The sequence below is a fragment of the Phyllostomus hastatus genome, unplaced genomic scaffold, assembly GCF_019186645.2.
Source record: "Phyllostomus hastatus isolate PE091 unplaced genomic scaffold, TTU_PhHast_1.1 phas_scaffold_129, whole genome shotgun sequence".
NCBI classification, from domain to species: domain Eukaryota; kingdom Metazoa; phylum Chordata; class Mammalia; order Chiroptera; family Phyllostomidae; genus Phyllostomus; species Phyllostomus hastatus.
In genome coordinates, this window is record NW_025334009.1 from 3,479,253 (window position 1) to 3,503,411 (window position 24,159).

General features: G+C 59.2%; 1 protein-coding gene across 1 annotated transcript in view; it reads right to left on the reverse strand.

Annotated features, from left to right (window-relative positions):
- The window catches only part of DOCK3 (dedicator of cytokinesis 3), a 268,143-nt gene that overhangs the window by 7,350 nt on the left and 236,634 nt on the right, over positions 1-24,159 (reverse strand). Inside the window, exons 39-51 of the mRNA XM_045857241.1 lie at positions 22,387-22,473; positions 20,894-20,998; positions 17,261-17,402; positions 16,118-16,284; positions 15,883-15,969; positions 14,415-14,594; positions 13,806-13,889; positions 13,569-13,685; positions 10,833-10,954; positions 9,494-9,632; positions 8,866-9,013; positions 3,521-3,639; positions 2,243-2,330 (exon numbers count right to left, since the gene is read on the reverse strand). Coding sequence (XP_045713197.1) covers positions 2,243-2,330; positions 3,521-3,639; positions 8,866-9,013; positions 9,494-9,632; positions 10,833-10,954; positions 13,569-13,685; positions 13,806-13,889; positions 14,415-14,594; positions 15,883-15,969; positions 16,118-16,284; positions 17,261-17,402; positions 20,894-20,998; positions 22,387-22,473 — 1,585 coding nt within the window. The remainder of the gene's footprint in view (positions 1-2,242; positions 2,331-3,520; positions 3,640-8,865; positions 9,014-9,493; positions 9,633-10,832; positions 10,955-13,568; positions 13,686-13,805; positions 13,890-14,414; positions 14,595-15,882; positions 15,970-16,117; positions 16,285-17,260; positions 17,403-20,893; positions 20,999-22,386; positions 22,474-24,159) is intronic.

Below are 24,159 nucleotides of genomic sequence, written 5' to 3' on the forward strand. Positions count from 1 at the left end.
AGCTGGGTCTGGGCGACTTCCCCCAAGGGGTTCTGACAGCCCAAGGTCTGCCGCGCACACCTCGGCCCTGGAAGAACTGTGGGGTTGCACAAGTTCGCCCAGAGGGCCCGCCTGCAGCCAGGAAGGCTGTGGGGGAAGAAAGCTGGCGATGCTGCTGCGGTGATTTACAAGGGGGCCTGTAAGCCGCTCCACGGAGCCAGAAACCATCCGGCTTGCCCTGCAGCCTGATGTCTGCCAGGCCAGGGGACCTCTGCCATGCAGCACGAGCACACGGGGGCTGGTGGGAAATCCACGGTGGAGTGACTCCTCCCTGAAGGAGAGGGGCGGTCCCCACCGTCTCCTGGCCACGTCCTTCTCTGTGGGCGTGCACTGTGGTCCAGCCCTGGCCCAGGGTCCCCAGTGCACAGCCAGCTGCCCTGAGGGCGGGCTCGCCTGGCCTGGGAGTCCCTGTCCGGCAAAGGAAGACACACGCGAGTGAGAAGGGAGTCCCCCTGGGACTCAGGACCCTGGGCATGAGAGAATGGAGGCGAGTATGTGAAGCCCCCTGGAGGACCCAGGGGGAGACTTAGGATGTTGTTCCTCTGGCCCATGGGCTCCCTCCAGGAAAGTGCCGGCCGTGTGGCCCAGACGTGCTTGCTCTGGGCTCAGCCTCTTTTCCTTTTTTATCAATTTTAGAGACGGGGGGGGGGAGGGAAAGAGGGGGCAAAGGGAGACAGAGAGAGAAACTGATTTGTCCATTTTTGTATTCACTGTTTGATTCTTGCATGTGCCCTGGCTGGGGATGGGACCGGTGACCCTGGCATACCAGGAAGACTCTCTAACAGCGGAGCTACCCGGCCAGGGCTCAGGCTCTTTTCTGAGACAACGGCCTCCTTCCCACACTTGGGGACGGTGTATCCAGCTTCTCGGTCTGAGGCCTGGAGCTCTTCTGCATCCAGCTGGCACGGGGGTCCCGGTGTGGCCGCCAGCACCCACTTCATCTCGGAGCCCGTCTGTGTCTTGGCTGCTTCCGAGACCGCTCCGCATCTCAGATGAAGAGAGCCCACTGTGGATTCCGGTCCTCAAGGCCAAAAATGCACTGGAGTTTGGGGCACAGGTGCAGTGGTCCAGGTAAGCCGCACGTTTTGGGGATGTGCATCCTTGAGGCTAGGAGGGCATCTTCAGCCAGAGTTTGTATGCCCTTTGAGGCTGAGCTCCTGGTGCGGATGCCTGCTCGGCACCGAGGTCGTGGACCGGTGTCTGTTGTACTTGAACAGGACACAGGCACGTCCCCCATAATGAGCACGAGAGCAACAGTGACAGCGCGGACAGCAGACTTGGGGAGGCGGTGGAATGACAACGAAAGGACAGCTCTGAAGGGACACGTTCTGATGGACAGCGGGTTGTACTGCTGGGGACTGAGGTGCCATAACCTCCGACAGATGGACGAGGGAGGGTACCCTGCGGGGACGTGGGCGATAGGTGCCCGGGTTCTCTGCGGCGGGCAGGCAGGCCCAGCAGAGTCCCCAGTCACGGCAGGCTGAGCCGGACCCCCCTAACTGACCCTGTTGAGACTAACTCAGGTCTCCACGCCTGGGGCTCGGGTCGGGGCCTTGCGGGCCCCAGCCCGGCCCTTCTGTCCACTTGCTTGAAAAGAACCCAGGGCAGAGCTCCTCTACCTAAGCAGCCTCTGTTCCAGGGATCTCCCGCTCTCATGGTACATAGTGGACGGGCTGGCAATTTGTAAGATGGACTCAGCAGCTGCTGGCCAGAGCGGCTACAGGAGGACCAGACTCGCTCTGGGAAATTCACTTTCCTTTGGCCTGTCCTTCCCACCCCTGCTGGGCGTGCCTGGCTGCTGGCCTGAGCAACAAGGAGAGGTCCCTGGGGGCCCAAGCTGGGAGGGTTCAAGGGGCCTGCTGAATTCTGGGGCTTGGTTTGGAGGCAGCCATGGGAGTGGCTGCCCCGTCTGCACATGGCAGCCTGAGGTGCCATAAAGGTGGGCTCAGGACAGGTGGCAGCTGGGGCTTCTCCAAGGGAGGCACTGGGGAGGGAGAAATACAAACTAACAGAACACAAATTGTAGCAGCAAGCAGACACTGGCTGGACAGTGAGCACAGGCACTGGTCAGGACTCTGGACAGACAGACAGGCCTGGGTACTGGCGTGTGGCTCAGCCCTAGCTGGCTGGCGCGCAGGAACAGGATTCAGACGCTCAGGGTGGGGACACACATGGGGGGGCCACCTGGGAGGAGGAATAATACCTTTTTCAGCCACAGACAGATTGGGGTCACTGCAGGGTTTGCAGGCTCCAACCACCTGCTGGAACAGGGCTGGCTGGAAACTCGGCAGCTGAGGGAAGGGAAAAAAACACATCAGGAAGGGTGAAGCCCACCAGCTCTACCACGGGGGGCAGTGCCCTGGGACACGGGAGCCAGGGCGTCCCACAATCAGTTGGGGGAAGCCAAAGCAGTGGTATGGTTGGTGCTCGAGATGTGCCGGGAACGCCAGGCACCACGGGGAGGCTGTCCGGTGCCGCTGGGCTCCAGGCGCCGCCATGTGCAGCACAGCACGCGGCACCAGCCTCGGCGTCTGCCTGGGCCCCCACTGTCTCGTGTGTGGCCAGGAAAGGGAACATAGGCACTGAGGGCATCTAACTACATCCGTCTGTCCTGCAGGGAGACAGAGTGGCAGGAAGGACTTAGGGACCCCTTTCACCCCGAGCACCAGCAAGTTCAGCCTCCTCAGCGTCCTGGAACCGCCCCTGCCCCCACACACAGGTCCACAGCCGCCCCCAGGACAGGGCAAGTGCAGCACTCAAGCCCAGAGGCATAGCTAGGACCCGCTGTTTTGACGGGCGGCTGCCAAGCAGCCCTGCTCCCTCCACCTGACAGGGCTGAGCGGGGCGAGGAGGGGCCATGGAGACACGGCCGGCACTCTGGAGCCAGGGACAGGTGCTTGGAGGTGACTTTCATGGGTTCTGTGAGAAACACGGGGCAGACTGGACAGGGGAAGGGGGAGTCCCCGTAGAGCCTGCTCCCGCCTCCAGGCAGAGTAGTGGAAAGTGGTGCAGATGGTGTGGCGAGCTACCCCAGCAGGCGGTGAGGGCTTCGGGGGGATGGACAGACGAAGGAGGCCGAGTTTGCCCTAATGAAGATGCCTTTCACAGACAGGGAGGGAAACCGTCTCCCAGACCCAGCCCACCGCCGCCTTCCTCAGGCAGGACAGAACCAGTTTTCTTTGCCAGGCTCTGCAGGGATGAGGAGCTCAGGAGGCCGGCCAGCAGGGCCGCTGGCCACACAAGCGACGGCAGCTCCAGCCCCGCCACTGTGCTGCCCACACTGCCCTCCGTCCGAGCCGCTGGTCCTCAGAGTCACACAGGCCCTGTCCAGGAGCCCGCAGTCTCCTGAGGGTCTCACAGCAGGAGGGGGCAGGCGTGGGGGGCTGGGGAGAGAGCAAGCCCAGCACGGGCGATGGGCGGAGCCCGGGCCGACACCGGCAGCGGGAGGGGCGGGGGGCAGTGACGCGGCTGGGTCGACTACCTGTCCGTTCTCCAGGATGGCTGCGGGATACAGGGCACTGCTCGGGCGGTCCCGGTGCGTCGGCAGCAGCAGCATCATTTCCCGGGCATGGCGGTACTTATCTGGCAGAGAGGGAGAGCCTGTAACCAAGTGAGAACAATCATGCACAGGTGACAAGCCTCAGAAGGAGTGCCTGGCGGGCAAGCACCCGGCGGGCAAGCACCCTTGGGGCCAGGGGACCAGGCCGGTGTCCCCGCGCGGGTGGCGCGAGGGCGAGCTCAGTCAGCACGAGGGGAACGAAGCGGAGTGGTGGGCAGGTGGTGCTGGGGGCTGCACCTCTCGTCCCAGTGGAGGCAGATACACACGGGGGCGATGGGGACGCAGACCCACCACGCTCTGAGGCAGATCGTGAAGAGCTGAAGGCCGGAGCCAGGCCCCTAGGGCCCCTGCACCCAGCACTGTGGGGAGACGGGCGGGGCCTGGATGCTGGGCCCTCTCAGGGGCCCAGACCCGGGCACAGGCCAGTTCGCAGTGGCGCCATCACAGAGACAGACACTCGGGGCATGGCGCGGCACAGTTCTTACTTGACATGCTGCGTCTCCACACACTTACCTGCCCCGGACACCGCGGGCCCTGTTCTCAGCAGCCCCTGCTGCCTTTACCCAGAGGTTTTCCTCCCAGATTCCAGGCCCCCGCACTTGGCCTCTGCTTTCCCGGCCACTCTGCTGCAGCCCTGGACCAGACTGCCTGGGGACCCAGGGCTGCACCCGGGGGGCCCTCCAGGGTTTCCTACTCCGAGACGGCCCTTCAGGGACCACGGGGGTCACGAGGCTAGTCTGGGAGCTGTGGAGCTTTCACCCAGGCTCCTGAATTAACTTGGTCCATGCTCCTCTCGTGTGGGGCCTCTTTGTGACCTCCTCTGGCCCGAGGGGCTGTCGTGAAGGCCAGACCACGCCCGATGTGGTGTGGCCCAGTCCCCACAATGTGCGCCACAGCTGTAGGCGCAGGATCTGGTCAAGCCGTGCTCCCCGAGGAACCTTCCACAGAAGTGGTGAGACTAACTTGCTGGCTTTCCTCCAGAACAGACAACTTGGACGATCCTCTAAATATGTGCACCACTCCCTGCGCCCGATGCCAGCGTACCCACAAGAATCTGGGGGGTCATGTCGACCCTTACGGGCAGGGTCGCCTAGTGCCCTTGCTGGTCCACTGGAAGCCTTGGCTGGCCCCAGAGGCTGAACCCCTCTCTGTGGTGCTGGGGAGCGGAGACCGGTCCATGGGCTCCGTCTGAGAGGAGCGCCTGCAGCGCTGGGGGCTCCGCGTCCCTGGAACCCAGGGTCTCCGGGGCCTGTGAGCATGCGGCGGAGGCGCTGGAGGGGCCCAGCCAGAAAGGGTCTCTGCAGCCCGCCTGCCCCGGCCGTCGCCTGCCCCGGCCGTCGGGAGAAGCTCCTCCTGTACTCGCTGCAGTCTAAGGCGACGGGGCCCAGGACAAGCCAGTCGTGACACCACTGCTGGTGTGACCTCCTGCCGCAGAGGGTCTGCGCAGTCCCGTTCCTGGAGCCTCAGGGCCGGCTGTAAGACCTAGCCTTAGAGAGATCTTCATTGATAAGGGGATGAGTCCAGCAAGCTTTCTGGGAAAACTAGGCCTGACTTGCTACTATTTGCTAATTTTTTACTGGTGTCAACATTTTGTGTTGGAACGTGTGCCCTGAGGCAGCTTCAAGGAGAGGGGTGTTTGATGTGCAGGGGAGAGGAGCTCCCGCTCCCGCTGACTTCTGCAGCGCCCGCCTTCCCAGCAAGAAGCTTCCTGGGCCCCCCGGCCGCGGCTCTGAGGGGCCGCCCTCCCCGTAGTAGCGCGCTCAGAAACAGACACGGCACCTTCACACCGACCCCGCGCCGCACACCAGGTGCGCGGCTGGGACGAGGCATGCCGCTTTTCTCAGACCGGCTGTGGCCTCCGACATCACAGAGCTCACGGCCTGGCCAGCAGGCCAACCCCAGGTCGGTGCCCTCAGTGTCCAGAGACATGTCAGGGGGCTAGGGGGGAGGGCCAGCAGGCACAGGCTCAGAGGCGCCGCCGAAGGCTTGTGTCCACACCTTGGAAGCCCCCTGGTGCTGTAGCAAAGGGCTGCCCCGTGCTGCCATGAGACGCCCCAGCTCCGAGTCTCACACCCCTCCCTCCCCTGCCCTCTACCCTGAGCAGAGCAGCCAATCCCACGGTAGGAGAGAGTGATGGCCGCTCTTCACGACAACAGCTGAACTGTTTTTAAACTGACACAGGGGCTCTTGCGCCCCAGGACTCCAGAATCACCCGAGTTGCATGCAGTCTGGTAAGCCCCAGAGAGACCAAGCCCCAGCACGACTGAGTCCTTCAGGAAGGGTGGGTCACCAGCCCCGTGTTCCCTAGTCCCAATCAGCCTCTGACCAGCAGGGGGAGCTGCCCACTTTCAAGAATTTGGACTGTGCCCTGCAAACCCTTCAGCTGGAAGGTTTCTGAAGCCCCAGGGACCACAGCGGAGTGTCAGTGGGCCCGGCGGTCACTGGTGTCACGACCACTCCTGCGAGTGGGAAAGGGGCTCCGCTGTGCAGGGTTCTCCAGAGCACTTTCTCCACGAAGGCCTTCTCGCCTGTGACACCAGGCGTCACCCCAAGTGGAGTGACTGCTCCTTCCTTCCTCTGTATTCGCCATGGTCTTCCCCTCCTGTGACGTCGGGCCGGCCGCCTGCGTTCTCTCCAAGGGCCCGACACTGTGCCCCGGCCACGGTGCGCCCACGGCTTTCGCAGACGGGCCCGCACGTGGCCGTTGTAGCCTCGAAGTAACTTCCTGCTCTTTCTTAACCGCCTCTGCCCGTACTGTCCTTCTCGGCTTTGGGCCAAACGCCATGTGACCATTTTGTTTGCTTTTGTACTTAACGCCTACTCCAGAAAGGGGCGGGACTCCAGAAGAAGAGGAGCATTCTACAGGATGTTCTAGAGTCTGGCCATTGCGACAGCTTGTCTCCAGAGACGGTGACCAGTGGCGCCTTGCCTCCCAGAACACGCACGCCACTTCGCATGTGAGGTGCAGCCTCCTCCCCCGCCCTGGTGTCTGGGTGGGCCTTAGGGACCTGACTAACCGACAGAATGCGGCAGAAGGGACATTCTGGGACTTCTAAGGTGGAGTAGGTAGAAGCCTTCCACCTGGTCTCTGGGAATGCCTGCTCTGGGGAGAATCAGCCGCCTGCCGTGGGAAGCACAAGCCACAGGGAAAGGCCACAGGCAGGGACTCAGTCTGACAGCCCCCGCCGAGCTCCCCGCTGACACTCATTATCGCCTGCCAGCCACCAGCGCCAGCCCCAGCCGCGAGAGTGAACCGCCTTGGACGTCCAGCCCAGGCGGGCCTTTATGATTCCAGCCCCAGGTGACACCTGACCAAGAGCTCGAGAGACTGCAGTGAGAATTGCTCGGTGAGCCCTGTTAACTCACAGAAGCGTGAGTGGCGGTAATAAATGGTGGTTTTAAGCTACTAAGTTTTGGGAGGTGGTTTATTATGCAGCAACAGATAACCAAGCCATCTGAAATAGCGGGATGACTTCCAGACAGGGAGGAAAGGATTTCTCTATTCAAGCCCGATGCCGCGAGAGCCAGGCAGACCCACACTGAGCACGCAGCAAAGCTTGGGGAGTGAGCAGGCCAGGCCCTAAGTGAGTGGTCAGCCGGAGGGGCAGAGGCGGTGGCAGCCCACCTGTGTGGTCCCTGCCCGGGTCTCCTCTCCTCGGGGCACTGAGGACCCGGCACAGCCCACGGGAATGCCTGAGCAACGTCGGAGCGGACAGGAGTTAAGACACCTGTGCTCCGTGGCCTTCTGTTTCCGGCGACAAGCTGGGCCAGGGACCTGTCTTCAGCAGGAGTGACCAGATAAAGACCGAGATGCGGCAGGCGCGACTCAGGGAGTGGTCAGGTCTGGACAAAAGCCGCACGACGGATGACATTATGGGACCCGTTTCCACAGTTCTGTTCGGGAGCAGGTCCCTTACGACAGCACAAGTGCTGACCCCAGGACAGCGTTCATGGCCAACTTCTCCGGGTTCCCTTCCTTTTTATTCTGAAAGGTATCTTTCGTAACACAAGGACTGACACAAACCACCATTTCTCTTTAATATCTGCCACCTTCACATGTCACAACTCTTCAGCAAGTACCCAACTGATGGCTCGTTCGTCTTTCCTAGCGCTAGCGACGCCTGCTTCCGAAGGCCGCTGCCCCTTCCGAGTGCCAGTCCGTGTTAGGAAGGTGGCCCGGGAGCTGACCGGGCATTGGCCTGACAGCAGGCGAGTCTGAAGGCTCATACTCCATATATAGTCTGGCCACGAACTGGCCGACAGCCCGAAGGCCCTCGCACTGGCCGTTTCTCCCACCGGAATGCGGGGCGGGGCCTGCTGCGATCTCCTCCTCACCTGCGGAGGCTTGCCCTGGAGGGCTCTTGCGTCTCGCCCTCTCCTGGCCCCCGTTCTCTCCATCACTCCCACTGTGGGCCTGGGTGGTTGATATGCTTTATAGAAATGTTTTTTCTTTAATGGCCCTCCATGACACAGATTGGTGCTGTTTTCCTTTGTCTTCACAATAATAAGAACAAAGACTCCACCCCTCTGAAGCCCGGAGGCAACAGCCAGTGCCTGGCTGGCAAGCTCCCACCACGCTCTGTTAGGACCCTGCACAGCCCACCCCGTGCCGCACCGCGCGCAGCTCGGCTACCGCGGCTGATTTCCATCCCACTGCACCTGTCTGCACTGGAAAGGGCAGGGGACCAATTTCCCTGCAGTGCCTACAGTCAGAACGTGAAAAGGATACTGGCTCTCAGAGAACAAGATTTACCCTCTGGAATAAGAAATCAAGCAAAATCTGGCAAAGTGAATAGCTTTTTGCAGAGCCACCTTTCCTGATTAAGCCTTCCCCGACTGACCGGTTTTTTGGGATTGTGGTGACTGTTCAGAATAACATTTTCCAGGGTTAATTTTGGTCTTCAAATTTAATTTTTACACTTTGCCATGAGGCTTGATTCCTTAAGACTCCCTTTTGCCGTAGCCTTTATCTTTCCTCTCGCAAACACTTCAAGGGAAAGGAACCGAGCTCCTCCGAGGCGGTGTCCTCGTAACGAGGCGGAGAGGCGAAGGCCGGCTGCCCTGGTGGCAGCTCAGCTGCAGCCACTGCTTACAGCAGCGTCTGGCAGCAGCCAGAGAGCAGTGCGGGGCCGGAGACCCCGAGTCCCTAGCGCTGGCAGCACAGGTGAGCATGCTCTCGGAGACGCAGCCCCAGGTGAGAGGAGGACAAGCGGGGCTCGCGAGGCCCTCTCTTCTCCCTTCTGCAAGCAGCGCCCTGCCATCCTTACCTCGGGCACTGGAAGGGGCAGAGGTAATCATCTGGGATGGTGCTGAGTGAGTGGAACTCAGGCTGGAGGAAGAAGGGCTCGCTTGGGATGAGGACAGAACAGAGACGTTGGTGACTGAGCCCTGGTACCTGGGATTGGGATACACGAGCTGCAAAGGGAGAAAAGTCAGGAGGACAGAGGTCTGAATGACCGAGACTGGAGGACTGGACGCCATGAGGTTCCCAGACCTGGCGTCTGATGCCGCACCTGGGCCTGGTGGAGGCCAGGCTGGTGGCCGGCACTAAGGGTCACCCACACCGCCCATGGAGCAGGGCTGCTGGGCCGATCCCAGCGACAGTGCCCGCAGATGAAGCAGGACTTAGGCATCAGGAGTGCCAGGCAGGAAGGCAACCTGGCAGAGGACCGTAAAAGCAGCCAGGACCGACGCCGATTGTCCTGCTGGGGAACTGAGGCCTGGGAACTGCAACATGGATGGTGTGGCAGAGAGCAGTTTTGCTACCTCTGGGCGCTCTGAGTTCAGGGACTGGAGAACCAGGCGGGGACGTCAGCCCCCAGACCAGACCAACCAGCAGAGGTGAGTCCTCCGGACACAGGGCTCTGGCCCCGCCCCCTGGAGCCGCTCTGGTACCTGCATGTGGGGGTACAGGTCCTCGGGAGCCTCGCCCACGGAGCCGTCGCCCAGCATCACCACGTTTCCCGCTTCGCTGGATGCGTGTGAGGAGAGAGAGGAGGAGGAGTGGCGACCCGTGCCCATCAGGTTCATGGGGCTGTGAACAGGAGCAGGAGACAGGGAGGAGTCAGGCCTGGGGCGCAGAAGCCCTGCTGGGCGGTGGGGGGCAGGAGAAAGGGGTGTACCAAAGTCAACTCCAGCCTCAGCTGCCGCTGACTGGGAGGGTTCCACAGCTGATGCTCAGATCCACTGGGGGCTGGGGACTGTCCTGAACCAACCCTGCTGCTCGGGGCCCTGTTACAGGAGGACCAGTGGTGGACTGGCATAACCTCTACCTAGGGCCGAACGGTTTACGGCCACGCACCCTGGTGACACCCGCAGGTTCTTGGAGGAATGAAAGAGATCTGCTGAGCCGGGTCAGGGGCCCGAGGCCCCTTGGCTGTGGATGTTAATCTGAGCCAGTGACCACCCTCCGCCGGGCTCTGCTCTTTCGCCAGGGTGTGTCCCTGGCATCAGGAAGTCACCACACAGCTGGCCGTGAACTGTCTCCAGGCTTCCTTCTCGTCTGCGGTCGCGGGCTTGCCCACTGCTCTCCTCCCCCAACAGCGAGAGGCAGCCCCTCATTCGTGCGCTCCTTCTCGCCGGCCGGCCGAGTGCCCACTCTGTGCTGACCAGCGGCTCCCCCGGAAACGGACCTAAGGGAGGGGCTGGTTCCCTGCCCGGCCCCCCTGCCGTGGGGGCTCTGAGCAGCCTCGGTGGAGCCCAGGCACCAGGACTCCTGAGCCGAGAGCAGCCACAGCTCGATGTCCCCATCGCCACGTTGTTCTCTTCCTAAAAACCCACCGTGATCTTCACTCTCCTCGGGGTCAAGTCCAAAGGCCTGAAGGGACAAGGCCCACCTGGAGCTGCCCCTGGCCCGCTCTGTGCCCTGGGGTCCTACAGTGCAGCCACCGGCTAGACCTGCAGCTGCCTGGCTGGCCTGTCCGCACCGGGGGTGTCTGCACGCGCTGGTCGCTCTGCCTGACCTGCTCCACCACCTCCTGCGCCAACTCTCTTCTGTCTTCCAACTCCTCCTTCTCCTTCAGGACTTACCCCAGTGTCCCTCCTCTGGGTTCCCACAATGCCACGCACTCTCCTCTGTCACCCAGGATGACTGGACGCACAGCGTGGTCCTCGTGTACACGGATAAGGGGGCACGCGAGTGAGTACACAGGCACTACTTCAGACTTCCTTGCTCTGACCTTTGACGTTCAGACTCACCTCTGTGGAGGGGACACCCCGAGCCCTAAGGCCGTACCTGTGCCGGTGGGGCATCTTGATGCTCTCAGGACTCATGGGGCTGTGGGACGCCAGGACGTTGCCCCGGGGGGTGCTGGTGCCTGAACATGCAGGACTCAGCTTGTCCAAACCCGGAAACTCCTGTTGAGAAATGGACACTCCTTCAGCAGAGAGTAAACAAAAAATAAGTTATTAAGGGCTGAGAAGAAAGAACAGGCTGGTGGTAAAAATGTTAGAAAAAAAAAAAACCATAAGAAGAACCAATTCTTCTGGGCAATGACCTTCATGACTGAGACACCCTCCTAACCACAGGGGAGCCCTGGAGTTCCCACGGACAGAGCCGGTCGGACAGGCTGCAGGGGGCCTGAGTGCTTGGGGGTGGGGGGGGGAAAGTGGGGGGGTGTGGGGGGTGAGCGGGCTTCCTCGCCACACAGTTGAGCAGAGCAGAGCAGAGCTGGGCAGCAGGAGAGGAAGAGCTGCCTGCCAGCCGTCAGTCAGCGGGCACCTCTTGCGTAAGGACTGGGGGTGGGCGTTATTGGACTGCTAAATGGACCAGCTAGCTCTCAGTGACCTGGGCTAAGATGTCTGTGACACAGTTTATGGGGAGATAGGACACACAATCCTGATATAAGTAACTGAAAAATAGCACAGTTCTATTTTAGCATAATTAAATTCTCATTAAGTATGTAGACATCTTAGCAGAAACTTTTTACTCCAAACCCTCCCGCGTGAGCGCACCCTGGTCTGTGTCCCTATTTGGGACTCCGAGGAAACAGGAAGTGCAGCTGACCAGGCTTTCTCGCGTCCTTCCCCGCCCCCTCCCTGGGTCCATGGGGGGCGTTCCTAGGCCCAAAGCAGCAGCAGGCCTCCCGACCCTTGCTCCAGAGCAGGCAGAGGGCTGGCATACTGCTGCAGCCAGGGAGGACGGTTCCTTGCGTGGGCCGCCCCACTGCGGGCGAGCATGCTGTGCTTGCTGCTGCAGTGACCCGAGCACCTGCGGGGCGGAGAACCGCCCCCGCCCCGAGGCCAGGCTCCAGCCTGCCTGAGTGACCTGCTGTGACAAAGGAGTCTGCACACAGCAAAGACCAGCCAAGACAGAAGGAGATGCAGTGGAATGACAGAGAATGGAACACCCATCAGATTCAGTGACACTACCCAAGTTCCTTACCAAATGGCCATCCAAATTTTAAGGGGAAACACAAAAGGCTTTTTCTCTGCAAGTTTCACCTTGAAATACCAACGGAGAATCATCCTAGAAAGGCATTTCCGGCTCTGTAGGCTTTCCTTTGGGAAATGTGCTGACTCCCCAGACTACAGACCAGCTGCTGCTTTTTCATCTTCCGCACAGTCCGCACTCGCGCAGGCAGGGACGGGCTGAGGCCTGCCCCGAGGCCCCGGAGGGACCGAGAGGACCAGAATCTCCAGCCTCTAAAAACAAGGCGAGTCAACCCCACCAGTCAGGCCCACTGAGCTGAGTAATCCAGCCCTTCCCAGCGCTCTGAGGCCAGTGGTGATGCCTTGAAGGGGGGACTTCTTGTCCACGGTGGCCTTGTCCAATAATGACCGGCTTTATGACCCTTGCCTCCCTGCCACTTCTACCTAGGGGCCACAGGTAACGAGAGGAGAGCAGCAGGTAACTGGGCTCACACCCCCTGAGATCCGGCACTCCGTCAGCTCGCTAAGCAGGATGGCTTGCTTCTCTGGACAACGCATGGAGTTGCCCTGGCTGCTGTGGCTCAGTGGACTGAGCAATGGCCTGCGAACCACAAGGTCACCAGTTTGATTCCCAGCTAGGGCACATGCCTGGGCTGTGGCCAGGCCCCCAGATGGGGGTGTGTGAGAGGCAGCCAATCGATGTTTCTCTCCCTCTCTTCTCTCTCATGTCCTTCTCATGTCCTCTCTCTCTACAAGTAAATAAATAAAATCTTACAGAAAACATGCAGAGCCCTCCCCACGGCTGAAAATGAGGTGAGGGTATGTGAACAGGGTTCCGGACCACGTGAACCCTATTTCCAGCCAGCCAACATTCCCTGTGAGGTGCCTGCAGGGAAAACAGTCCCGGAATGGAGTCCCTGCTTCCGCTCGTCTGCGTGAGTCCCGGAGCCACCCCTGCCGTGGAGGCCCAAGAGCCAGGCCGGAGTCAGGGAGACATCCTGGGTCCCGGGCCAAAGTCCGGGTCCCGGACCAGCCGCAGACCTGCCTGGCCCCTCTAAGGGCGGCTGATACGAGAGCACTCTCCACCCTAGGCCTTCTCAGGGGCCAGCCTGGGTGACCAGGCGTACTGGAGGGAAGAGGGAGAGAGGGAAGGAAGCTGGAGGGAAAAGGTGAAGCGAGGGGGTGGGGAGAGGGAGGGAGAGGGGATGAAGATGGGGAGGGAGGAGGAGAGAGATGGGGAGAGTGGGCTGGCCTCGGCTATGCCTTACCTCTTTAGGTTCTTGGGATGGAAAATATCTCCAAAGAGATCTCTACATGTGGGCCATATACTTTAGCTCTTTCCTTCCTCACATGAAACCTCTCTTCACCGGCACAGTACCTTGAAAAAATGGTCTTTGCCCTGGAATCTGACTTCTCCTTAGAGAGGGAATGGACGGGGGCTCCTGGGCATCCTTCCCCTGGACGGAGCACCCACCTCTGCAGCGGATACAGCTCTCCCTTCACGTCCCCTCTCCTGCCCACTGTCCCGCCGCTCGTGGCACGGGTCTGGCGGAGCGACCCCGGCTCTGCCGCGGCAGGGGCAGGGCAGGGCTGCACTTACGTGGTAGAGACTGGCCCGCATCATCTGGAACTGGTCGATCAGCTTCTTGTGGAGAGGGCGCATTTCTGGGTGCACGAACTTCTCGTGAACTGCCAGCCCGACGCCAAGGACATGGACCTATCAGGGGACAGACCAGGCCACTCTGTTAGCCAGAGAGCCGCCGTGGGAGCTGCGGCCGTGCTGTGGAGCACAGCCTTTCCCTCCTGGCCGCCGGCCTCTAGGCCCCGCTAGACACACCTGTTCTTGCATGAGCTCCTTGAGCTGGGTGATCTTCTCAGCATCTCCCGGGTGCTTGGTAATGTAATCTTTATCGAAGAAGGCCTGTGAGAGAGAAGGCCGAGTCAGGAACACCGTCTTCCCAAGACCACTGCTCCGGCGGGGCACAGGAAGTCTCAGTGTGAAGGTGCCCCCTGAAAGGCAGCCGGGCTGCCTCCTCACAGGTGTACACACCCCTGCACCTCCGGTGGCGCGCCTGAACGTCCCGCGACCACAGGCGTGCTTTCTGCGTCTAAGAAGGGCTGATGGCAGCCAAGTCCTTCTTGGCTAGATGGCCTGGTGGCCAGGTGGCCAGGAGTGGGGCCCAGTGTCTCAGCCTGCCCCCAACTCACTCCTCTGGGAAGCACTGGGCCGCAGGGCTCCTCTTGGGGGCCACTTAACACGCTTCCACAGTCAGAAGGGTTACCTGTGTGGCGGAGTTCAGAGGACAAAAAGGAACCACCCAGAGATGTGCCACAGAAACAGGCGGGCGGGGGCTTCCAGCCTCAGCCCAGGACCATGTCAGTCGGCGGAGGCACGGCCGCGAGAGGGTGAGCGGGGAAGGCTGGCTGCCGCGTGGGCCCCGCTCACCTCTTGGTAGCGCGCGATGCCTCCGTTGACCGCCGCGTCGATGACCCCGTTCAGGCACATGCTGAGCAGGTTGATGTTGCCGTGCACCTGCTTGTGCTGGTACTGGCCGATCAGGGCCCGCAGCTCCTGGTTTTTGTTCTCCACAACTTGGATGGCGTTCTCCAGGGGGCTCACCTCCACCTGGCGCACACACCGCACGGCGTCAAGGCGGGCACCAGGACCACCCCCCACTCTTATCACAGTCCTGCGGTGCCGCTTCCCTGCCTGCCTCTGTGGACGGGCTTCCCCGGACCCCTTCCAGTGTCCTCTGCCGACGTGCAGGCACCGAGAAGGGGCGCAGATGCCGGTTTTGAGGTCAGAGAGCTCTGGCTTCCGAACCCCGGAGAACAGTGTCCCCGTTCACGAGCTGGGGGCGTGAGAGCACCTGCTGCCTCGGGGCCCTGGGAGGACTAAATGAGAGGGGGCGTGCACAGCCCCCGGTGCGGGACTGGCCCGCGGAAGCCTGGGCCAGGCAGCTGGCCAAAGCTTGCTTGCTTTCTTCAGTTCTTAGAGAGAGGTCCTGTTGGGAACCGCCCTGCCTGGTTTCAGAAGCTGTAATCCCCCGTGGCTAAGGCTGAGTCAAGGGCCTTGGGACCATAAGCCACTCAGGAGACAAAGCTTATCTTCCTTGTAGGGGCACCACCTCTGCCCCCTTTCACCTCACCCTGCTTGGCCCCAGGGAAGATGACTGGTTAGCCAGTAACGGGTAAGATTCCTCAAAGGAAGGATGACCTAAGACAGGCACGGTTGCAAAGGGGCCCTCAGGGAAGGGCTTGGGGGCTATGGAAAAAGGGGCTGATGGACCCTCACCCCTCGGCTTTGACCTAGCCTTAGTCCTCATTCTGTCTGCAATAAGTCTCCTAATCTCTTGGCTGCCTTACTTCCCCTGCCTGACTTAAGCCTGAAACAATGCCGGAGGTGGGTGTGACCCTGTGCTGGAAAGGGTGGGTTCCGCGGGGCCATCAGGTCTAAGAAAGCATGCATAAAATCCTGTGAAACCTACTTTGCTAATACCCTCAATTTAAATGATAAGGGTCCAAGCAGGAAGTGAGTTTGTTCCCCAAAGTCTTAAGGCCCTTTAACTATCTGACCCTGACTCAGAATAAGCCCTTAGAGTTCTTTGAATGTTATCTATTGTTTAATCATTTCTGCCTGACAATGACTGATGAGCTTTACGTATGTACCCTGTATTCCTGTGCAAACTGAACCCAATAAAAGCCTGTCAAAGCAAGGGTTGGGTTGCTCTCCCCTTGAGAGAGTGGCCGAGGCGTCCCTCTTCCTCAACAGGACTCAGTAGTCCCTGTGACTCTGTCTCGTCTCATCCATAACGCCGCGGCCCCCAGGAGCCGGGCTCCTTCCGCATCAGGTTCCTAAAGCCCGGGTGGAGGCGGCCGCGGTGGAGACTAGCCCCACCTGCAGCGGGGCTCACCAGTTCCCTCCTCTCCACTTCGAACCACCGAGAGATGCCGGGCAAGCTGTGCGTCAGGGTCAGCGTGGTGCGCTCGATCCACAGGCTCTGCAGGGAGGGCACAGGTACGTACAGGCCATTAGGCCACGTTCGTCACACCCCTCTGCTCCAGGGATGACGCAGTGGCGAGTTCTCAAGAAAGTGGGGCTTGCCCTGTTTGCTGTGAGCACTGCCCAGCTTTCCCGGATTTGTTCACCTTGAATTCATTCTCCTTGTCCTTGGGGCCTTTGTGAAAAGGCCTGTCGTACCGGAACTTCCTCACATTATTGACACGGTAGAAGCTCTTGACGCGATCGGGGACCCTGTCCATCTGCAGGACATCCACATAATCCGGAATGGGCGTCACTGCATAGATCTGCAGGTCTGGACAGGAAGTGAAGGGGGAATCCAGGCTTGCCAGTGAGATGGACTTGAATGGCTGACCCGTGTCACCCCCCCAAGGAGAGAGGAGCACCACAGCCGCGCCCCCGGCAGGGGCAGCAGCACTCGAGGGGTGGATCGGCCCGAGCACAGTCAGGCCCAATCTCCCGACCTGCAGCCCTCCCCAGAGCCTGTGGCGCGTCCCCACAGTGCTCGGCCAGGCTGAGCTGCCAGCCACCAGGGCTCCCCAGTGCCCCTTTAATTCACAAGGGGAACGGGCCAGGGGAACAGAGGCAGTACCCACCCCACAGCAGTGAGAAAGTTGCTGGGGCCTGCCCACTGTAGGTAAACTGTTACTGTCAAACAACCTTTAACAAAATACTCTTTGGGAGTCTTTGCGGAGAGATAGCACAAGGGTGCCCACCTGCCTCCTCCTCCCACAGTGATGGCAACTGTCATGAAGTCTCCAAAAAAGCTGTGGGGGGAGGAGGGGCCCGTGTTTCCATTCAGACGTCCATGCGCCACCAAGCCACAGACACTCCCTATCTCCTCCCCACTCCCTCTGCCCCAACAAATACCAGGAGCAGTGACACACTCCCAGGGGAGCACAGCAGGGCAGGAACCAGCAGTAACCCTGGCAGCCCCCGCCACCCCACCAGCGCCCTGCACGGTGATTGCTCCTGACTGCCTAGGAAGACCCTTCGCAGGGCAGGGTGGGGATAGGAAGCAGTCAGCCCGAGGGATGAAGGTCCCTCTGAGGCCCGATGACTAGGCCCCGCCATGGCTGAGGGCATGTAGGGCCTCCTCTGTGTCACGAGTGCCCTGCTAAGTGAGACCTTGGTGAGGAGGACATGCTCTGGCTCAGGACTTATGGGTAACCTAGCGGGTACGGCCAATGACCCGGCAGGGAGGCAGCTGGTTGGGTGGGCCCCCCCCACAGGGCCCAGCTCTCCTCCCCCCACCGCGTGTGAAAAGATACACTGGGCATCGCACTGCAGGATGGTGTCGTCGGGGTGGTTGGGGTGCTGCATGGCGACGGCCTGTGGGAACTCGCTGAGCATTCTCTGCTGGAACGCCTCCAGCCTCTCATAGTCGTGGCCACGGCACACGTATTCCTTGTTCTGTCACAAACAGGAGAACACGCTCTATGCCCTGGCTGCAGCCCCCACCTCCACATGGGGGTCGGCAGTTACTCATCCCACAAACAAGTCCTAGGAGCCCACGGCAGGCAGCGGGCACAGCACTCAGTCCCCGTCCTCAGGAGATGATGGGCGGGAAGGGGGAGGGGATGAAGAAAACCGCACTGGGATGTAGCCACGGGGAGGGAGCACCAGCTGCAGGAGGCTCGAAGGATGGAGGGCGCCCAGGAAGGGGTGCAAGGTAGGGGGTTGTATTCCGGAAAAAGCCATGCTGGAGAGTCCTGAAAGGTCCAGCTGGGTCAGCCTGGTAGAGGGGAGTTGTGGGGGGGGGCACAATCTATGTGGGCACAGTAGTGACTGAGGCAACAACCGCCAAGACAGGAAAAGGTGCAGCTGGAAAAAGAGGTGCGTGCGCGGAAGGGGTGGGGGTGACTGGAGAGGCCTGCTGCTGCGTGCTTGTCAAGGGTCGCTTTTCTCAGCTGGAAGAAACCGTCTGAATGTTGCCCAGTCGTCAGTAGGTATTCAGGAACTGCTCGTGGCAGCAATTCCTTTGCAAACACCTCAGCAGAATAAATTAATACTATTCTAAATACACACTTCTTAGAGCCTGTGTTACACCACATTCGGTTTGGGTTAGGCCTCAGTCTTTCCCCTTTACGGACTGAAGGCACGACAAGGCGCCCGCACCCATGCTGCTCTGTCTACCCCGAAGCTGGTCAGGAGGGCGTGGCCGGGTTCTCCTGAAGCCCTCGGGTGACATCTCTCTGCCCGCCCAGCTGCTGCACCAGACCGCTGTGACAAGGTGGTGTTGGGCACTGGCAGCCCCTCCTAGCACGTTTTCGGAGGAAGAGACAGAAGGAGGTTCTGCGTGGCCAGCGAATGCTTCCCGGTGCATGGAGGATCAACGGCGAGGCCTTGGAGGACCTCAGCCTTTTTGGAATAGGATCTGTACCCTCTTCCGCTTGTCCCCCCACAGGAGAACTCAGCTGAGGCTGGGCCACACGTCTGCACGGCCTGGAGCGAAGGGCGCTGCCAGAACAGAAGTGAAGGCCAGGAGAAGCGGGCTGGTCCCCCCAGTGGAACGGACCAGCAGTCAGAGGGCGGACATTTCTAAGTCCCTTGACTGAGAGCAAAACTGACAGAAAAGGTAATTACGAAGAACTGACCTTTTCATATCCACTCACAAATGTACAGTCTCCACCAATCTCTGTTCGTGGGTCAAATAAAGAGAAACATATTCCCCTAAGAAGGGAGGGCTGGATGTTTTCCTGTCTCTGTGCAGATTATTAAATAATCACATTTGGGAAGCAAGGCAAGCAGATGGTCCAGAGAAACCAAGCTGGCAGAGCTAAGGTAATCCACGGCCTGTGTGTTCAGAGAAGATTCAGCAGAAGGAAGGCACGTATCATTGACCTTGAAGCACACTGTCTGTTCCAAGGTTGCTCAGGCAGAAGCCCCGGCACCCCCACACAAGACAGATCTGGCTGCCACCGCTCCGCACCTCGGCCCTGCCAGCTGCAAGGCAAACAGCTACCTCCTGGGAGGAGCTGAGAGAAGGGGAGGCAGCACGTGGCTACGCCAGGCTGACGTGCACACACATGGAACACACTCTTAGGGGCTGCTCTTCTACGTGGACACGGGTGGCGTTTCTGAACACCCTTTGTTACTCTTCCTCCAGCACCAGCGCCCTTGAAACCACACGCGACCACTCGGACTGCCACCGTGAGCGCTATCTGACGGCTCGGGTGCGGTCTCCACGCCGGGTCCCACTTGTCAGGACGCTCTGTGAGTCCTGAGACACTGATGTGCCCTGTCACGTGAGCACGAGGGGTGGGAGCCGGGCCGAACAATGACGGAGACCTCCTGTTCGGCAGGGACAGAAACGGGGGACACCAGGTGTTGATTTTGTATCATACATCCAAAACAATTGTGTGTGGAGAGTAAAATCTGGTTTACGATATACCAACTATGGGACTAAACAAGGGGAATAAAATGAAAATAAAGCATAATTTGCAAAGATGAAATGAGAAAATGATAGGTTACAGGACCAGAGTCATTAGTTTGTCAAGAACTTTCTGGAGCTGCTTTGGTTTCTCATGCCTGCAGAATTCCTCCTCCCTCTCCTTCCGACCCCCACCTCCACCGCGGTGGAATGATCTGTGCTGACGGGGCTGTCTCTGAAATGCCGCGCCGCCGGCCCCCAGAACGTGAAGGAGGCCCTCCGCCCCCTCACATCCCACTACTCCAGTGGTCCTGTGGAACGGGGTCAGAGCCCGCCTGGGGTTCCAATTACACAGCATGTGCTGGCGGTCCCTGGCAGTACCGCCAGTTCCGACAGAAAGTGCTTTTCCTTTTTGCCTAGGGTGACGGCTGCCCGGGAAATGTGCGAGTTGACCTGCCTTACCTCTGAAATGCGGTTAGTCTGAGCGCTGTTGCTAGCAGACTGGCTTTTTAAAGGAACATTAAGCCCAGTTGAACTTTGATGTGATACCAAGCTTATTACCGCTCATTGACTAAAGTGTTTTCTCCAGTAAGACAGGATCCCGAATACATCCAAGGGATTCTATGAACTGTCCCCTCTGCTGGCTGAGACTTGTGGACACTGAACTCCAGTAAGATACTGGAACTGGGGACAACCGGGGCTCGTCTCGGGTCTCAGCTGCACCCCTGGGGCCCTTTCACCAGCACAGGCGCACTGAGGTCGCCTGAGAATGGCAAACCCCTATGGGCCGCAGCCCACAGCCCAGGCTGACTCCTCCCAGAGCCTCCGGATTGTGCTGAACACGTAAGAAAATCACAACTGTCAACTGGCGTCAGGACTTCTGTGCTCAGTCATTCCCTCCACCGTTCTATCCCAGCCCACCTCCCAGGCCATGGTGGGGAGAAACGCCTGTCTTCATCCCAGGCAGAGGAATGGCTGCCTAGAAAAGGCTTTGCACAGCCAAAGCCCTTCCACAGCCCAGGACCAAAGGGGACCACCCTCCAGGCTGACTCACATCAACAGTTCTCGATCCTGGCTGCAAAGCCTACCATGCAACCAGGGCAAAGAACCATCATCTTCAGTGATGAACCCTAAAGGGCCAGCCCATTGCTGAGGTGAAGGTTAGGCTGGTGTCCTGTCCGGCTGAGATAGTTCAGTGGAAGACTCTAGGAAGCAGAAGCTGGAAGGTTTCTAAACATACTTATGTGACAGTCTCAGACCCTGGCCATTTCCTGCAAGAACCTGGCTGATCTGGTAAGAAAGCCACCCTCACGTTTCAAGTCGCTATAAAACAGCACAGCAGAGTAAAACAGGGCCTGAAGCAGGCAGCCAGTCCAGACAAGTAAAGCCAAATGCCTTTTGTTGGCTGGTCAGTCCCTCCAAAAGAATTATTCGGTAGAACAGGAGAAAAGGGGGGAGGGGAAGGGCAGGTTATACAGGAGTGGTGTGTGAAACAGGATGGAAGCTGTTGGGACGACCGGAATGGACTCACCCGAAGGAAGAAAGGAAACTTCCTGCCATAGAAGCCGACCCGAAAGAACTCGGGCTCCAGGCGCTGCTGCTCCATGATGTTGTCGTAGTAGCTGGCTTCCATTTTCTGTGAAGGAGAAAGGCAGTTGCCTTCAGGTTGGCTTGGCTGCTAGGAGTCCAGAGCAAGTCCTCCCGGGCCCAAGGAGACACTGTCTTTTGTAAAGAGAGCACAGCAACTCCGTCTACACGAGAGGTGAGCGCGCAGCCAGGGTCAGCCTCTCCCCAGGGAGCGGCAGGGTGGAAGAGGGAGGCCCGTCCTGTCTCATCGGTACCTGCAGGGGGCGGGGACAGGCCTGCCCCCGCAGCCCCGAGAGGCTGCCCTGCGTGTCTTTCCCAGCGGGCAGGCCCAGCTGCGTGCAGATCCAGGCGTCTTGCACTTCGAGAGGCAAAGGTTTAACGTGTGTAGTTACCGCCCCCGCCCCGCTCTGGGTATTTCTGGTCTTGACTGGTACTACACCAACTGACCCCAGGCTAATGCAGCTTATAGGGAGCTAACATTAATTTTCAGCGCCATCTTCCGTCAGTCCGACTGTGTTGCTTTCATTCACCTATCGCCTGACGGAAGAGGCCAATAGAGAGAGGAAGGCTCCTTTGCCAGCATCACTGGTGCGGGTTCCAATGTAGGAGATTTTAAACTTTAAAAGTTGGACTATACTATCCACGATGTCTGGCATTTCCACGGTTGGCAAGTTTTTTAGTCTTGGCTGACCTCACTTTACATTCAGAAAAATTCAATGGACTCTGACTGTGAAGACAGCTCCAGTGTGTTCAAGCAACGCAGCCTGCCAGGAAGGAGAGGGCTTTAAAGACCAGTCGAGAGGCTACTGCTCGAGAACCACGTCTATCATATACGCCCGACCCCGACTGAGCCAGCCGTGCTACAGAGGCTGCGGGAGGGTGAGCTGAGGCTGTGGACCTCTCCTTGCCAGTGAACTCAGCAGCTATTGTAACTCAAAACCCAGCACCAGCAACCAGGAAAAATTTGGTGGACACCTTCCAAGTCCATGGGGCATTTCACTTAATTTCTAAATATTTTGCTTCAGAGAAGGGAGTAAGAATGAGATGCTTGAAAGTGACCACAAGCTCAGCAGGGAAAGAGCCTACAAAGCTTTCAGGTGAAGCAACCCGGACCAAAACCATGTCAGGACGACCTCCGTCGGAGGTTGCGCTGCCACCCGCTCCTTGGACCCTCATCCTGCCCAGGGTGCGCTACTTCTCTCGTCCCTGTGCACCCGTGGGCTTGGGGGCTGACCAGACCATCGTTCATCAAGTGTTTCGGTTCTCCAGCCAAACTGCAAGGCTCTTGAAGGTAAAACCTCGGCCTCTGCTCCTCCTCCACATCCACAGCAGCACACCAAGGGGCTGGGCCTGCCGTGAACGCCCGCTCGGACGCTGGAGCCAGGAGAGCCCCGACACCTCCAGGGAGGCTGGGGCGGGGGAGGAGGCAGAGCTCACCCGAATCCAGCTGAGGCTCTGGTAGTCGTAGAGGCTCTCATACTGACACGCCAGCTCCCTGCACAGCGGGATCCCGAACTCCCAGCTCTGCGCCAGAAACAGAAACACGGTTTCAGCACCTCGGGCATCTCGGGAGGGCCCTCGACCACACCACACACGTCGGAGGGCACGGCCAGAGGCCTCCTGCAGTGCATACGTCACAGAGAATGTAAGCTCAAGGCCAGTTTGCGGAGCACAACTGGAAGCGCTCTGGCTTCTAGCTCGGGGCACCTTTCAGGTTTCTCCTTGAAGTCCTCCCCTGCAGAAGGCCTTTCCCTGACCGCCTGGTCAAGGACAGGCACGCCACGTCACTCACTACTCCAAAGTCACCTTATTTAAGAAGAGGATTTACATTTTTGCTGTATTAGTCTCAGCTAGATGGTAAACTGCATGAGGGCAGGCACTCTGTTTGCATACTTTATCCTCGGGGCCTGGAACTGCAGTGGGCAGGGGCAGGTCCTCAACATTTATCTACCGAGTTAATAAAGGAAACGACGACTTTTAAATTAAGGTGATTTAAGACTAGAAACCTGACAACTTCCTTTACAGAAAGATTAAAAATAGGCTTTAAATCTTAGAGTAGGCTTCAGCTAACCCTCGCCTAGACAGGCCCCAGGCTGCTTCTGTGGGGTGGCGCCTGCTACGGTGACAGGCCCATCGAACAGGTGCCGGAGGAGGGCTGCCGTGGCCTTCCGCGCGGGGCGAGATGGTCCGTTTCTCCTTTTTAATATCGGTTAGATTGTCTCTGTTGGTGAGGTTGGGAACCGCTGGTTTTCTTGGTAGTTCAGCTAGCTTCTTCTCCTCAACATCTAAACACTAGTTACATTTTTTACATCATAGGGAATTTTAAACATGGGAAAACGGAACAGAAGAACGAACCCCTAGGTACCCCCCACTCGGCTTCAACAACGAACAACTGGTGGCCTGTGTCGTGTCGTTCGTGCCCCGCCCACTGACCGACGGACTCCTCCCTCTAGTTTCTGAAGCAAATCTCGTGTAATTTCACCCATAAATATTTCAGTGTGAATGTTTAAACAATAAAGACTATTTTTTTTAAAAAAATACAATTTGAAACAACATCAGGGAGAAGGACACCAGTATTTCATTTGGGTCTGTTTCTCAGACAGAGCGTATTATTTCTATCCTTTGAAGTGATTAATGCCATATGGCTTGAAACTGCAGGACCAATTAAAAAGATGGGAAAAAGAGGGAATTTTCAACAGACCCTGACTCCCCCCGCCAGTACAAGGACTGCCTCAGGGGGCTAGAAAGCTCCCATCCCACACCCCTCAGCTCCCGGGGCACACACGGGCCCCTCCCCGGCCCCAGGCGCTGCCCCGGCAGGTCAGCCAACGGCCCACCACGGGGCCGGCCTGGCAGGCAGTGGGCCACGCAGCTGAGCTGTGCGCAGAGTTCCGGCGCCCACCAAGACCGCCCAGGGGGGACTGCTCATTTAGGGGACGAGGGACCCACACGGGGCTAAAGAGCTCTGCCTGCCGGTGGCAGCCCCCAGTAAAGCAGGTCTTCTCCCCTGTGGGACAACGGGGTTGGTATCTACCTTGCCCGCACCTCTGCCCCAGTTTGAAACCCTGCTGCTCCAAGCCCTCCCCCACCCCCAGTTACCTCTCGAGCAAGCCAGGACCGAGGTTTTTAAGACGATCTGCCAGCCCCGAGAGCTTGTGCCAGAAAACTGGGAGGTCTGGGGGCTCTGAGGGCTGCCTCTAAATGCAGGTG